This window comes from Ovis canadensis, chromosome 26, assembly GCF_042477335.2.
Source record: "Ovis canadensis isolate MfBH-ARS-UI-01 breed Bighorn chromosome 26, ARS-UI_OviCan_v2, whole genome shotgun sequence".
NCBI classification, from domain to species: domain Eukaryota; kingdom Metazoa; phylum Chordata; class Mammalia; order Artiodactyla; family Bovidae; genus Ovis; species Ovis canadensis.
This window is the reverse complement of record NC_091270.1, coordinates 35,025,413-35,041,250: the sequence shown is the minus strand read 5'-3', so window position 1 is coordinate 35,041,250 and position 15,838 is coordinate 35,025,413. Positions and strand designations below refer to the sequence as shown.

General features: G+C 45.7%; 1 protein-coding gene across 10 annotated transcripts in view; it reads right to left on the bottom strand.

Moving 5' to 3' along the window:
- Positions 1–15,838, bottom strand: part of MTUS1 (microtubule associated scaffold protein 1) — a 190,561-nt gene that overhangs the window by 25,381 nt on the left and 149,342 nt on the right. For 9 of the 10 annotated variants that reach the window (XM_069573316.1, XM_069573322.1, XM_069573320.1 and 6 more), the window contains one exon: positions 7,178–7,244. In XM_069573316.1, the coding sequence (XP_069429417.1) occupies positions 7,178–7,244 (67 nt within the window). Of the gene's footprint in view, positions 1–7,177; positions 7,245–8,281; positions 8,530–15,838 lie in introns of those variants that run through there. The other variant, XM_069573324.1, reaches the window with a different exon arrangement.

The window sequence follows — 15,838 nt, the reverse complement described above, 5'->3', positions numbered from 1 at the left end:
GAGGCAGGTCAGGTGGTCTGGTATTCCCATCTTTTGAAGAATTTTCCAGTTTGTTGTGATCTACACAGTCAAAGGCTTTGGCATAGTAAATAAAGCAGAAATAGATGTTTTTCTGCAACTCTCTTGCATTTTCAATGATTCAGTGGATGTTGGCAATTTGATCTCTGGTTCCTCTGCCTTTTCTAAAACCAGCTTGAACATCTGGAAGTTCACAGTTCACATATTGTTGAAGTCTGGCTTGGATAATTTTGAGCATTACTTTGCTAGTGTGTGAGATGAGTGCAATTGTGCGATAGTTTGAGCATTCTCTGGCTTTGCCTTTCTTTGGGATTGGAATGAAAACTGACCTTTTCCAGTCCTGTGGCCAGTGCTGACTTTTCCAAATTTGCTGGCATATTGAGTGCAACACTTTCACAGCATCATCTTTCATGATTTGAAATAGCTCAGCTGGAATTCCATCACTTCCACCTCCTTCTTTACCATCTGAGCCACAGGAAGCCCAGGAATACTGAAGTGGGTAGCCTATCCCTTCTCTAGTGGATCTTCCCAACCCAGGAATTGAACCGGGGTCTCCTGTGCTGCGGCCGAGAGGAGATACCCCATGTCCAAGGTCAGAAGTGGCAGCTGCGCTTCGCTGGACCAGCCATATGGAGATACCCTATGTCCAAGGTCAGAAAAACCCAAGTAAGATGGTAGGCACTGGAGCGGCTGTGAGGAGATACTCTACGTCCAAGGACAAAGGAGAAGCCCCAGCAAGATGGTAGGCGGAGTGAATTTACGTTTAGAATCAAACCCCGTTCCTGCCAGAGATGCTCAGAGGGCTAAAACAAACCTTGCACGCACCAGGACCCAGGGAGCCCACAGAGACTGAGACAGAAGTGTGTTTGGTCTCCTGTGGAGGTCCGGGTCAGCAGTGGTCTGCCGCAGGGACAGAGGCTCTGGCTGTGGGTGTGGCATAAGTCCTCTTGGAGGAGGTTGCCATTAACCCCACCACAGAGCTGCCAGAACTTACACAGGACTGGGAAATAGACTCTTGGAGGGCTCAATAGAACCTTGTGCACCAGGACCCAGGAGAAAGGAACAGTGACCCCACCGGAGACTTGCCTGTGGGTGTCTAGGAGTCTCCCGTGAAGGCGTGGCTCGGCGGTGCCCTGCTGCAGGGTTGGGGGCATGGACTGTAGCAGTACATACATGGGATCTTTTGAGGGAGGTCACCATTATCTACATTACCTCCACCATAGTTTGGCCCTAGGTAAATAGTAGGGAAAGCTGAGCACCGAAGAATTGATGCTTTTGAACTGTGGTGTTGGAGAAGACTCTTGAGAGTCCCTGGGACTGCAAGGAGATCCAACCAGTCCATTCTGAAGGAGATCAGCCCTGGGATTTCTTTGGAAGGAATGATGCTGAAGCTGAAACTCCAATACTTTGGCCACTTCATGCGAAGAGTTGACTCCTTGGAAAAGACTCTGATGCTGGGAGGGATTGGGGGCAGGGGGAGAAGGGGACAACAGAGGATGAGATGGCTGGATGGCATCACTGACTCAATGGACGTGAGTCTGAGTGAACTCTGGGAGTGGGTGATGGCCAGGGAGGCCTGGCGTGCTGTGATTCATGGGGTTGCAAAGAGTCGGACATGACTGAGCGACTGAACTGAACTGAACTGAAATAGTAGGGAGGAACACAGCTCCATCCATCAACAGAAAATTGGATTAAAGATTTACTGAGCATGGTCCCACCCATCAGAACAAGACTCAGTATTCCCCTCAGTCAGTCTCTCCCATCAGGAAGCTTCCAAGGCCTCTTATCCTTCTCCATCAGAGGGCAGACAGAGTGAAAGCCACCATCACAGAAGACTAACCAGTCTGATCACATGGACCACAGCCTTGTCTAACTCAGTGAAACTATGAGCCATGCCGTGTAGTGCCACCCAAGAAGGACGGGTCATGGTGGAGAGTTCTGACAAAACATGGTCCACTGGAGAAGGGAATGCCAAACCACTTCAGTATTTCTGCCTTGAGAACCCCATGAACAGTATGAAGAGTATAGTAGGAGATGCAATTCACGTGTTTGAAAGATTTGGGTGAAACACAATTGAAGACAAAATATTTTAGCTGGGACTTTAAAAATAAGTAATGAGAAGGAAGAGTCTGGGGACAAAAAATAGAGAGATAGTGGGAAGACAGAAAAGAGCCTTTCAGAGAGGATGATGTGTGCCCAAGAAGCAAAAGGGCTTCCCAGGTGGTGCTCGTGGTAAAGAACCTGCCTGCCAATGCTGGAGATGTGAAGAGACTTGGGTTCAATCCCTGGGTCAGGAAGAACCCTTTGAGAAAGGCAAGACAACCTACTCCAGTATTCTTGCCTGGAGAATCCCTTGTACAGAGGAGCCTGGTGGGCTACAGTCCATAGGGTCGCAGAGTCGGACATGACTGAAATGACTTGGCATTCACACAAAAAAGCACAAAAGAGGTGTGGATGAGCTTGTGGCTGGGACCCAGGGAGAGAAAAGGAGGTGTGCAGAGGGGAATGCGGGTCAGACACCATGAAGCTGCACCAGAAACGTACAGCCACATCACACATGTTGGCTTTAGTATGTTTGGACTTCATCCCCAAACCCAAATGGGGGTCTACTTATGTTTGTGAAGTGTCTGCTAGATGACACACATGAGACTTATTACAAGTCTAGTCCTGGTAGCATCTGGAGAAGAGAGAAGCAGGCCTGGAGGCAAGGTGATCTGCTGGGTGACCACTGGGATACTCTGCAGGTGAGAAATGATGGGGCTTAAATCAGGACGGTCAGGAACGGCCAGTCTGAACAACATTTAGAACACAGATGGGTATCGTGTGGAGGATGGAGGAAGAGGATCATGAGCTTAGTTGGTAGCTTGGGTGGTAAGTGAATAACAATCCACTGAAGAAGGTGATGAACAGACTGAGGTTTGAACAAGGAGACACTTCACAGTATTCACAAAGTGAGGGGCTGGGAGTCAGGAAGTCTGATTACATTAGACTGACTTTTCTAGAGGCAGCTCTTCACTGGGAAAAATGTTATCTGCAGCTTGGGAAGGAGAAGACTAGAGAAATAAATCCAAGTCATCACCCTACAGGTTGTAGCTGAAACCACGCGAATGGACAGGAAAATAGCTGACCATAACAGCCTTACAATGACATTATTTAAGGGGTGAATGAAATTAGGCTCTGTCCACTTAGAAGATCCATTGTCATTAAACATGAGCATATGAAGACCAGGATGCAAAATGGCAAAGTGTATCCCAAGCACTTGTATTGGGAAGGGATCCATCACATCTCATTTTTCCATTTGAAAGTCAAGAGAAAAAAATAGCCTGACCTAAGGGATTTCTAAGAATATTTAGCTGAATTACTACTCTCTTCTGCAGTATGGGCTTCCCAGGTGGCTGAGTGGCTAAAGAATCTGCCTGCAAAGCAGGAGATGCAGGTTCGATCCCTGGAGGAGGGCATGGAAACTCACTCCAGTATTCTTGCCTGGAGAATCCCCATGGACAGAGGAGCCTGCTGGGCTGCAGTCCATGGGGTTATATAGGTTAGTCTGCAGTATAGTCTCTGCCCTCGTAAAACAGTAAATCGGTTACTACACAGCCGTCAACTGCACACATCTCACTATTTATTGGGTTGGCCAAGAAGTTCATTCAGATTTTTCCATAACACTTGGTGGTAGTGACTCTGCAACAAGTTACCTCATACAGTCCTCGCAGCCACCATAAAAAAGGCAGACAAGTTTACTGCCATTTTACAGAAAAAGAAATCGGGACAGAGGACGTGGGCTATGTCTCCCCTACCCAAGGTCATCCAGCTACCAAAGATCTGAACGTGGAGAGTATGCCCACAAGTCTAGCCACTTTACACCACTGACGTGTTAATGCTCAAAATTCTGCAAGCCAGGCTTCAGCAATACGTGAACAGTGAACTTCCAGATGTTCAAGCTGGTTTTAGAAAAGGCAGAGGAACCAGAGATCAAATTGTCAACATCTGCTGGATCATCGAAAAAGCAAGAGAGTTCCAGAAAAACATTTATTTCTGCTTTATTGACTATGGCAAAGCCTTTGATTGTGTGGATCACAATAAACTGTGGAAAGTTCTGAAGGAGATGGGAATACCAGACCACCTGACCTGCCTCTTGAGAAACCTATATGCAGGTCAGGAAGCAACAGTTAGAACTGGACATGGAACAACAGACTGGTTCCAAATAGGAAAAGGAGTACATCAAGGCTGTATATTGTCACCCTGCTTATTTAACTTCTATGCAGAGTACATCCTGAGAAACACTGGGCTGGAAGAAGCACAAGCTGGAATCAAGATTGCTGGGAGAAATATCAATAAGGTCAGATATGCAGATGGCACCACCCTTATGGCAGAAAGTGAAGAGGAACTCAAAAGCCTCTTGATGAAAGTGAAAGAGGAGAGTGAAAAAGTTGGCTTAAAGCTTAACAAAGCTTTAAGCCAAAACCCTCCCCCAGACGCTCTTTAGAAAACAAAGATCATGGCATCTGGTCCCATCACTTCATGGCAAATAGGTGGAGAAACAGTGGAAACAGTGTCAGACTTTACTTTGGGGGGCTCCAAAATCACTGCAGATGGTGACTGCAGTCATGAAATTAAAAGACGCTTACTCTGTGGAAGGAAAGTTATGACCAGCCTAGACAGCATATTAAAAAGCAGAGACATTACTTTGCCAACAAAGGTCTGTCTAGTCAAGGCTATGGTTTTTCCAGTAGTTATGTATGGATGTGAGAGTTGGACTGTAAAGAAAGCTGAACACTGAAGAATTGATGCTTTTGAACTGTGGTGTTGGAAAAGACTCTTGAGAGTCCCTTGGACTGCAAGGAGATCCAACCAGGAGATCAGTCCTGGGTGTTCACTGGAAGGACTGATGTTGAAGCTGAAACTCCAGTACTCTGGCCACCTGATGTGAAGAGTTGACTCATTTGAAAAGACCCCCATGTTGGGAAAGATTGAGGGCAGGAGGAGAAGGGGATGACAGAGGATGAGATGGTTGGATGGCATCACCGACTCAATGGACATGGGTTTGGGTAGACTCCAGCAGTTGGTGATGGACAGGGAGGCCTGATGTGCTGCAGTTCATGGGGTCGCAAAGAGTCGGCCACGACTGAGCGACTGAACTGAACTGAACCGACATGTTAAAACTGAGCGGTAAACTTTGCTATGTTAACTTCTTTCTCTTGCAGCTCATGCTGCCATCAGTTAAACTGGCAGCCTCAAGAGCAGTCTTCCTGGACTGTTTCATCAGAAGGAAGATTACAGGCTTCTCTCTCCTCCTCTCATGGAACCAAAACCCTCCCCCAGACGCTCCGCACTGGTACTTGAGCCATTCGATCTGATTCACCATTAGTATTGCCACACTTCCTGAGAGGCCAGCCTTGGGTGACTGGATGATATGGACTGGCCAACCACGCCTCCCGACCCTCCAAGAGCAGCAGGAAAGCCACACGCGGGCTCGGTGTCCTTATCACAGATGGAGAATGGGTGCCAACGGTCACAGCTACTTCCTGTCGGGCTAAGTGACTAACTGGAGGTGCTGAGTACCTGGGTCCACTGGGATCACGGGATCGTGCCATCCACTGAAAGGTGAAAAGAGGATTCCCCCATTCAAACTGACTGAATGAGAACAGTGTTCCTTCGGCGTGTCTGCCTCATCTTGCAGGAGGAGGCTGAAACGTGAACCCCCAGGGAGGCTCCTCTCCACCTCTACCAGGTTGGAGAAAACCCTGAAATGCACACAAAAGGCCTCTTTCCTGATCTGCTGACCCTATATCCATTACATGATTTAAGGCACAGACAAAAGCAAGTTAAGTTGGTCGTCTGGATAATCAAAAGGGCAGCAGTCACATTCAGTGACCTGGCAGAGAGCCTCAAGCATCTCTGGGAGCTGGCTTGTTTCTTATCTGAGGTTTCCTTGAACTGTTTTCCTAGAACTCTCAACTCTTTGGGGTCCCGAAGTCCCATCTGTCTTACAATTACTCTTCCATAAACAGTCCTCCTTCCTAAGGTCAGGAGAAAATGATGCCCCGGGCTAGGCATCAGGGTAAGCCAGGGGTCCGGCGCTGCTCTGCATCGGGAGGTGAAAAAAGAAGAGGAATACAGAGGCAAGGCTTCACCCCAAGTTCACGGCTCCTTGCTCTTTGACCGGGTGTGGTGGGAAGGCGGGGTGGGGGCGAACTTAAGTGTGTTCAAGTGCCAGCAAATTATATTGACACTGGTTAAACTCTGATGCTGTCCACAGAAAAAGGAGCCATCTCTCCCGGAACTAGACTGAATGCCGTTTTCATCGCTGGCCGTTGCCTTTGCATTATTTATACACGTACCTACACACACATACACACACACACACACACACACACACACATACACACACGGAAAACCGCAAAGGGCCAGGAATACAGTCTTTCAGTGAAAGATTCCAGCAAAGTCTGAAGTGACTGCCGCCAGCAGACTGTCTAGAACTGCAGAGGACGGGGTTTGCGTGGCAGCCAGCCCACTCCAGCCCGCGGGCTCAGGGAGGAAAGGCAGTATTGCCTCTGTCTCGTGAACCCAGGACTCTTCCAGAAAAGAACTAGAAGACAGTTCGGCCTGGGCACAGGGACACCCAGGGCGATGGCGAGTGCCACAGACCTGAGAGGCACCTGGCGCCCGGTGGAACTGGGTCCGATGGGAAGATTAGCCCAGGATGTACCTTCTAACAACATCATGCTCTCTCCTCACAGACCACCCCCAAGAAGTATGATACAATTACTGCTATGAAAGAGGGAACTGTCTCACCACTCTTTCTCATGAAAAATGGTTCAGGAAAAAAAGATAAAATCAACAAAACCTGATGGAATTATTTAACAGGAATTCACACAATTACAAAAACCAGTCTGCCCCTCTTTTCAGGAAGAGAAATGGTTTGGTCATCAGAAACTCTGCTCGGCTTAGTCAGATCAGTGCCCGGAATTCTGTGAACTTGAGGTCGAGCTGCCAAGATTCAACAGAAACATCGATAGGAGGAAGTGTTTGCAAAGACACCAGAGTGAGGGGCTAACACAGCCAGGGTGCGACTCCAGGCACCACGCAGAGAAGAAAACCAACTTGGCTGACTTCCCCCTCAACCCTGGAACTTTAAAGAAAAAACAAAAGCTCTTACCTAGCTCTCCCCGGAGGTTGACAAGTTCTTGAGATAGGGTTTTGTTTTGTTTCAGTGCTTCCTCTCGCTGTGGAAAACACACATCAAGTTACTAATGTTTTCAAGAGGGTCCCTTTTCAGTAAAGCACACACACTCGTTATCACCAGGAAAACGAGACTCAGAATTGAGAAGCCAAGATATGAATCATTTAGGCTAAACAGTTTGTGTTGTTAAAAAAACACAGATGTCCCTTAGTTGTTAAGGAAATTCACATCGCAAAAAAGTCTGTATTTTCTCAGGTTCCACACTGAATGGCCCATTTAAAAAATATTGACTTTGAGCCACGCTTCATTGCCAATCCCAGAACCTTTCTGCTGATGCATACTGTACTTCAGACGTAATGCACTCTCCTCCTCCAAGGGCAATGAAGGCTTCATCAGTGAAAGATAAATATTTAATGTTCTAAACATATGTACTTCATGCACTTTGTCCTATATTTGCAAATACAAAACTTTCCTTAGGAGGAGGACAGTACTTTACTTCTAAAAGGAAGACACACAAGTCTGTTATAAACCTCTGGTCAAAATAATAATAACAATAACCCTTTAAAGACACAATGAAATTAATTTTACTCTGCTCAACATTATTTTCTAAGGATGATGCTATATCCAATCGGCTCTCTAAGATGTTAGAGAAAAATGTCAAAGAAAACCAGGTTGCTCTTTCAGAATCCAAAAAAAAAAAAAAAGCAATGATCAGTCTTGCAAAAGAGAACAATTTTCAAGTTACCAGCAACTCATAGCAAGCACACAGACACACATCCTTGTACGAATACGGCAATGAGATACAGTTTCTTAACAGGCAGACTCCCTCCCACCGGCGCGTTAAGGAAGAAGGCAAAATTCACAGCTCTCTGGAAATGCCCCCGCTGGGACCGCCCAGGACCCAGCTCCGCCGCCTTGCCAAGGCTAGATGTCCGCGCTGCGGACCGAGATCACGGGACCGGCCTTTGCAGGGGAAGAGTTGCTTGTCATTCAGAGCATTTCCCCCTGCTAAGATCAGACAACCTCTGCCTGCCTCCCTGACATTCTTCCAGAAAACCGCTAGAAACAAATCCGAATTACCCTTGTTGCCGCACATGGAGGATACAGGCACATTCTGCTGCCGGAGCAGCCCATTTTCCAGCTTCTGTCTCCAACTCCCCCCACCCCCCAGCGCCGGCCGAGGAGCGCACCGGTGGCCACGCCACCCACCGGGCCGGTCTGTCTACATTCAAAGCTCCGCCAGGAGGCGCGCCATTGGTCCTTGCCCGGCCTTACTCACGTCCTGCAGGTTGGCGCGTGTGCTTCGGCCGCCTCTCCTCCCAGGAGCTGATGCTGCAGCTTCTGCCTTTGGCACCGGCAGCCCGCGATTACTTAAAGCCACAGCCCTTCATTTATGAGAAACCAGAGCCAGACCTTAGGCTGATCGATTGCCACTTACTTAAATATCAGCTGGTCCAGTGGAAAGAAAAACCAAGCTCCTCTGCAGTGGATAATGGAGTTATTTTTAGATGTGTGCGCCTTTTTTATTCCTCTCTCTAATTGAGGTCATTAGATGGTTATTCTTGCTAATAGAAAAAGGAAATTTGTTCTTCAAAACCTTTGTGCTAAGTGAGTTATGAAAGAGAGGAATGGCGTGTGTTGTGACTTAGAATTTAACGTGACATTGTAGAATGAATGCTTTTTCCCAGAAAAATTAGCTTGAATGCTTACAACATGGTTCACTGGCATTTTAAGAAGTGTGACCTGCTGATTTGAGAGTTGGCGATCAGATCTATTTTATGATTTTTTTTTTTTTTTACTGTGTAGTTGTTTCTCACTAAAAAGGTAGGGAAGTTAACCACACACTAGCACTGTTGTGGACATTTAACGGTGACTGGAATTTAAGTACATTTTGGCCTTAATGGTATTCTAAGTGCTTGATTTTTAAAATGCAGTATTAGGTCGTTCTGAAAACACAGTTCAATGAATCCAAGGTTTTCTAGTGAACAACAAAGGTCCATCTAGTCAAGGCTATGGTTTTTCCTGTGGTCATGTATGGATGTGAGAGTTGGACTGTGAAGAAAGCTGAGCACTGAAGAACTGATGCTTTTGAACTGTGGTGTTGGAGAAGACTCTTGAGAGTCCCTGGGACTGCAAGGAGATCCAACCAGTCCATCCTGAAGGAGATCAGCCCTAGGTGTTCTTTGGAAGGAATGATGCTAAAGCTGAAGCTCCAGTACTTTGGCCACCTCATGTGAAGAGTTGACTCCTTGGAAAAGACTCTGATGCTGGGAGGGATTCGGAGCAGGAGGAGAAGGAGACGACAGAGGACGAGATGGCTGGATGGCATCACCAACTCGATGGACATGAGTTTGAGTGAACTCCGGGAGTTGGTGATAGACAGGGAGGCCTGGCGTGCTGTGATTCATGGGGTCGCAAGGAGTCGGACACAACTGAGCGACTGAACTGAATGAGTTTCATGATGTAGAAATTATAGGTTGAGGGAAATCAAGATGGATAAAATGGGGAGATGAATAAAAATATCTATACTACAAAATTAAGTTGGTATAAAATTTCCAGGGATAATTTTGTGAAAATTTTCACATCCTATCACAAGTATCTACCAGGCAATCTTTTTGCTTATTAAAGGGGACCTGGGAGCAAGTAGTTTCAGTACAGTTGAAATCCAAGGTTGGTTGGATCCCTGATGTGGAACATGTGAGTACCGAGGACCAGCTGTACTACATCATTTTATATGAGGGACCTGGGTGTCCATGGATTCTGGCATCTGTTGTTGGGGGGTACACTGGGGGAGGACTGTCCAGGAACCAACCTCGCAGATACCAAGGGTTGACTGTACCCATATGGACATTCCCCCAACTCTACTGCACTCAACCTGCCTCAATGCCCAGAAGCTCGGATCTCCCTGGGGGTCCAGTGGTTTAAGACTTTGCCTTCCAATGTAGGGGGTATATGTTCAATCCCTGTTGGGAAGCTAAATGCCACATGCTTCGCAGCCAAAACACCAAAACATAAAACAGAAACAATATTGTAATACATTCAATAAAAACTTTAAAAAATGGTCCACATTAAGAAAACAATGCCCAGAAGTCATCGGTATCTTCCAACCTCTGGCAGTCCCAGTGATAATAACAGGACAATTCATGAAGTCATTTTGGACTCTTCTTTAATGGGCTGCACCAAAGTCAGTCTGTTCTTTCTTCCAAATGTGTCTTAAATCCCTTGCACTTTTTCTATTATTACTGCCTCCATTCTAATCCTGATCCTTGCCAACCCCATCCTAAACCATGGAAAGCCTTCCTCCACACTGTTTTGCAGAGGATTAGTAGATTTTCATCCCATATTCTTGGATCATATAAGTGTCCTTGCTCAATGAGAGCCCTCCATTGAGTGCATAAAGAATAAACTTCCAGAGGCAGCTCACTCTCTGAGACCGCCCATGTGTCTATCCAAATGTATTATTTTCCTAGTAAACACTTTAATCGTTTCACTAAAAAAAAAAAAAAAAAAAAGTCCATGAACCTCAAATCACCCAGCTCCTGTTTAGACGACCCACTCCGCTTCTAAGTTGGGCTTGCCATGCACGTCCCATCTCCAGAAGCTGGAATGCCTGGTCTTCTGTAATTGACCCATTTTATAAGCCTTCAGGGAATACTAACAGTCAATCATAGATACCACTGCCTTCGCCACATGCCTAGACAGGACATTCATCCTTCTGAATTGGTTGGCAAGTTATTACTCAGTACCAATTAACGAAGTACCACTCCAGATGCTGGGGAAAATAAGGAAAAAAATTTAAGACATGGGAACAATGTCTGAAAGAAGCTTGGGGGCTATGTAGAGTTAAAACATCCAGGCCCCATAATTCAAGGCAGATGACCTCATACGAGGGACCGTGGTACTGGATAATGGAAAAACAAAGGGCTTTTGATCCTACGAGAAACGCCAACCACAGTGCCCGTATCATGATAAGCATATGCTCAGTGTTCGTTTCTGTCTGACTCTCCTGGGAGTTTGCCCTTTAAGATATTTACCCTTTGTAGATGACAAAATGCATTTTGTCACTTAGATATTGATTGCCTGTTTCTTTTTGTTTAGCTGCTCATATATCAGTGTTTCTGTCTTAGACCTTTATGGTCCAGATAACAAGATTATTTAATTCTCTTTGTATTGTAATATGCAGAATTTCACACAATGTGGTGGGAGGGTGGAGAGGGAGTTGGGAATCAGGTTGGAAAAAAATGCCTTTATGCTCATGCATTACAGATATGAAGTGCTCCAAGGCGGGGGGAATGAACTCACCATAATTTAATTAGGAGTCCCTGGGACACAGGCACTTAGTCCCTGGCTGTCGTCCCATCAGTGAGCCTCGATTTGCTAGCTTGGGAGCAGTCAACAGCACAAGAGACTCTGCAGCAAAGAGCCCAGTCTGATGGCTCAGATGTAGGCTCTCTCTGACCTCCTCCATCCCCACTACTACACAATGAATTGTGTCCACTTTTCTGGGTCTCAGACATTTTTACTTTTAGAGTGCTAGTGTCATTCAAAATTCATCTTTGTTTAGGTGCCACTTTGGGCTAGATTTCACTTTCAAAAATATCGGAGGCACACTGAATACTGTTCAGATGTTTGGGGGTGGGCGGGGGGGGGGGTGTACCTGGAAACTTTTATGGAGAAACTGGGATTACTGCCATCAACACTGTCCTTCTCTTGGCCTGTATGCACAGAACATTTAACAGCTATACAAGGATAAACCAAGAATAAGAGCAAAAACTAGCAACAGTATCCTTTGAGAAACAGAAAGGGTGGTATTGGTTACCAGATTCATGAGATGAGCATTAGAACTTCTACTCTGTGATGAATGATTGTTGTAGTTGTTTAGTTGCTAAGTTGCATCTGACTCTGTGACCGCGTGGACTGGGGCCTACCAGGCTCCGTGTCCATGGGGTTTTCCAGGCAAGAATACTGGAGTGGGTTGCCATGCCGTCCTCCGGGGGAAATGATGATGATATCTAATGAATGATGTCTACTACCAAAGTGGTAAAGTCAGTCATTAAATAGACTTGCAACAAATGGATAAGTGATAGTTCTAGGATTCCAACCACTTTTACATATAATTTAATGCTCTGAAACTATTTAGAAAAACTTAGCAATGACAAGACAGATATGTATATACAGATCTCTATCTATCTATATATCAATCGCTTCTATAATGGGTATAAGAGAACCAAAGGGTTAAGTAAAAATTCTGGGAAAAAAATGCTTAACTTCCCCCTTTGTTTCCCTTTCCTTCCCAACTATATTTTTAACAGTGCCCTCTACACATTAGGCAATCAGTAAATATTTGCTGATTGACTATAAAGAGCTAGAAAAGAGCAAAGAACATTTGTGTAAAGACTTTATAAGTTCACCTTACATCTGGGATGCCACCCTCTTTATTGCCCCATTTGTTCATTCAGATACACATGCCTGCCTGCTAAGCCCCTTCAGTTGTGTTCCACTCTGTGCGACCCTATGGACTGTAGCCTGCCAGGTTCCTCTGTCCATGGGATTCTCCAGGCAGAAATAGTGAAGTGGGTTGCTATTTCCTCCTCCAGGGGATCTTCCTGACCCAGGGATCAAATTTGTATCTCCTGCACTGGCAGGCGGGTTCTTTACCACTAGCACCACTGTGTCTACTATGCATGAGGCACTGCCATAGCAGCTGGGTGGTTTCCTAAGAAAGCAGGAAACACAGATTCTGCTCTCAGTGAGCTGCCTATCTTAAAAACAGCTGCAAAATGGTGATACAAACAGCCGACTCACTGGAAAAGACTCTGATGCTGGGAATGATTGAAGGTAAAGGAAGAGGGCGGCAGAGGCTGAGATGGTTGAATTGTATCACTGCATCAACGGACATGAACTTGGGTGAACTCCAGGAGATAGTGAGGGAGAGGGAGGCCTGGTGTGCTGCAATTCATGGGGTCACAAAGAGTCAAGACATGACTTTGCGACTGAACAACAACAACAATAAGTAGAGTGTGCCAGGGAAAATGTACGTGCTCCTAGAATCCAGAGAGTAGATAAAACAGAGCTATGGTGCTCTGTGATGACCTAGAGGGGTAGGATGAGGGGTGGGGTGGGGGGCAGGCTCAGGAGATAGGGCATATATGTATACATATGGCTGATTCACAGTGTGGAGCAGAACTAACACAACATTGTAAAGCAATTATAGTTCAATTAATTTTTTTTTAAATTAGAAAACAAATAACAACAACAACAACAAAAAAACAGAGCTAGAAGGACCAGGAAAGTCTTCATAAAAGAGTGTCTTTGGGCTGAATTTTAAGAAATTCAGTGGACTCACAATATATGGGCATTCAGTTCAGTCACGTCTGACTCTTTGCGAGCCCATGAATCACAGCACGCCAGGCCTCCCTGTCTATCACCATCTCCCAGAGTTCACTCACACTTAAGTCCATTGAGTCGATGATGCCATCCAGCCATCTCATCCTCGGTCGTCCCCTTCTCCTCCTGCCCTCAATCCCTCCCAGCATCAGAGTCTTTCCCAAGGAGTCAACTCTTCACATGAGGTAGCCAAAGTACTGGAGTTTCAGCTTTAGCATCATTCCTTCCAAAGAAATCCCAGAGCTGATCTCCTTTAGAATGGACTGGTTGGATCTCCTTGCAGTCCCAGGGACTCTCAAGAGTCTTCTCCAACACCACAGTTCAAAAGCATCAATTCTTCGGTGCTCAGCTTTCTTCAGAGTCCAACACTCACATCCATACATGACCACTGGAAAAACCATAGCCTTGACTAGACGGACCTTTGTTGACAAAGTAATGTCTCTGCTTTCCAATACGCTGTCTAGGTTGGTCATAACTTTTCTTCCAAGGAGTAAGCATATTTTAATTTCATGGTTGCAGTCACCATCTGCAGTGATTTTGGAGCCCCCAAAAATAAAGTCTGACACTGTTTCCACTGTTTCTCCACCTATTTGCCATGAAGTGATGGGACCAGATGCCATGATCTTCATTTTCTGAATGTTGAGCTTTAAGCCAACTTTTTCACTCTCCTCTTTCACTTTCATCAAGAGGCTTTTGAGTTCCTCTTCACTTTCTGCCATAAGGGTGGTGTCATCTGCATATCTGAGGTGATTGATATTTCTCCCGGCAATCTGGATTCCAGCTTGTGCTTCTTCCAGCCCAGTGTTTCTCAGGATGTACTCTGCATAGAAGTTAAATAAGCAGGGTGACAATATACAGTCTTGACGTACTCCTTTTCCTATTTGGAACCAATCAGTTGTTCCAGGTCCAGTTCTAACTGTTGCTTCCTGACCTGCATATAGGTTTCTCAAGAGGCAGGTCAGGTGGTCTGGTATTCCCATCTCCTTCAGAACTTTCCACAGTTTACTGTGATCCACAAAGTCAAAGGCTTTGGCATAGTAAATAAAGCAGAAATAGATGTTTTTCTGGAACTCTCTTGCTTTTTCGATGATCCAGCAGATGTTGACAATTTGATCTCTGGTTCCTCTGCCTTTTCTAAAACCAGCTTGAACATCTGGAGGTTCACGGTTCATGTATTGCTGAAGCCTGGCTATGGGCATTAGGAACTTAAAAAATTGGAGGTAAGATGAAATTCACAGACAGTACAGGGAGCCATGAAGCTCACTGAGTCTGCCCTGCTGCGGATGAAAGCATCTCTCAGGGTGCTCGACCCAGTGAAATGTTTTCTCTGGTACTGGACCTAATCTTTCTGCAGCTGAGCAACTGACAGAATGTTTGGCTTGTGTTTAGGGGCCAAGTCATGTGGGAGGAAAGTATCTTCAAACGCTAGGACCACATGGAGTGCGGCAGGGGCATGCCACATGGGGCACAGAGGGACTGGGAGCACAGGTGAGGGAGACTGTCGTCCTCACAGGCGCTCCTGTGCCTTTGCTCACAGAGGGGCACAGAAAGCAGGACGGCCTCATTATTGAATTTGCATTTTTAACTTTGGCAATTTGTATAACAAATCCATGTAAAGTAAAATCCAGGTAGCAATGGGATGCTACTGCAAGAAAGATCTGAACACATAGGTATTAGGGAGAAGGGTGGTAACCTATTAAAGATATTAAACAAAGGATGAAAAGGGGCAGGAAGTTAGTAGAGGATTTGAACAAGGTGATGGACATGGCTTTCTCTCTCTCTCAAAAAAAAAACTACTTATTTGTTTGGCTATGCTGGGTCTTAATTGAGGCGCACAGAATCTAGTTCTCTGACCATTTGCATCAGGTGCCCAAAGTATTGGAACTTCAGCTTCAGTGTACCAGTCCCCCTGCATCGGTAGCTCAGAGTCTTAGCCACAGGACCACCAGGGAAGTCCCCGTAGGGGATTTTGAGTTCACAGTGACCTAGTCTTTGGTTCAAGTCCTGGTCCTTCTCTTATCAGCTAACTGATGCTAGTCAAATTACTTAACAGTTCTATAGCTCAATTTTCTTACTTATAAACTCCAACTTGTGTTTTTGGAGACGATCTTAATAGTAAGTGAGAATGTCTGGTTCTTAGTAAACACTCAACAAATGTTAAAGCCTTCCTGTTTCTCCTTTACCTTCTTGATTATATAGCTGGAGCACACAGGCAGTGAGGGGAGGATTGAAATGGGCAGCTTCTGCCAA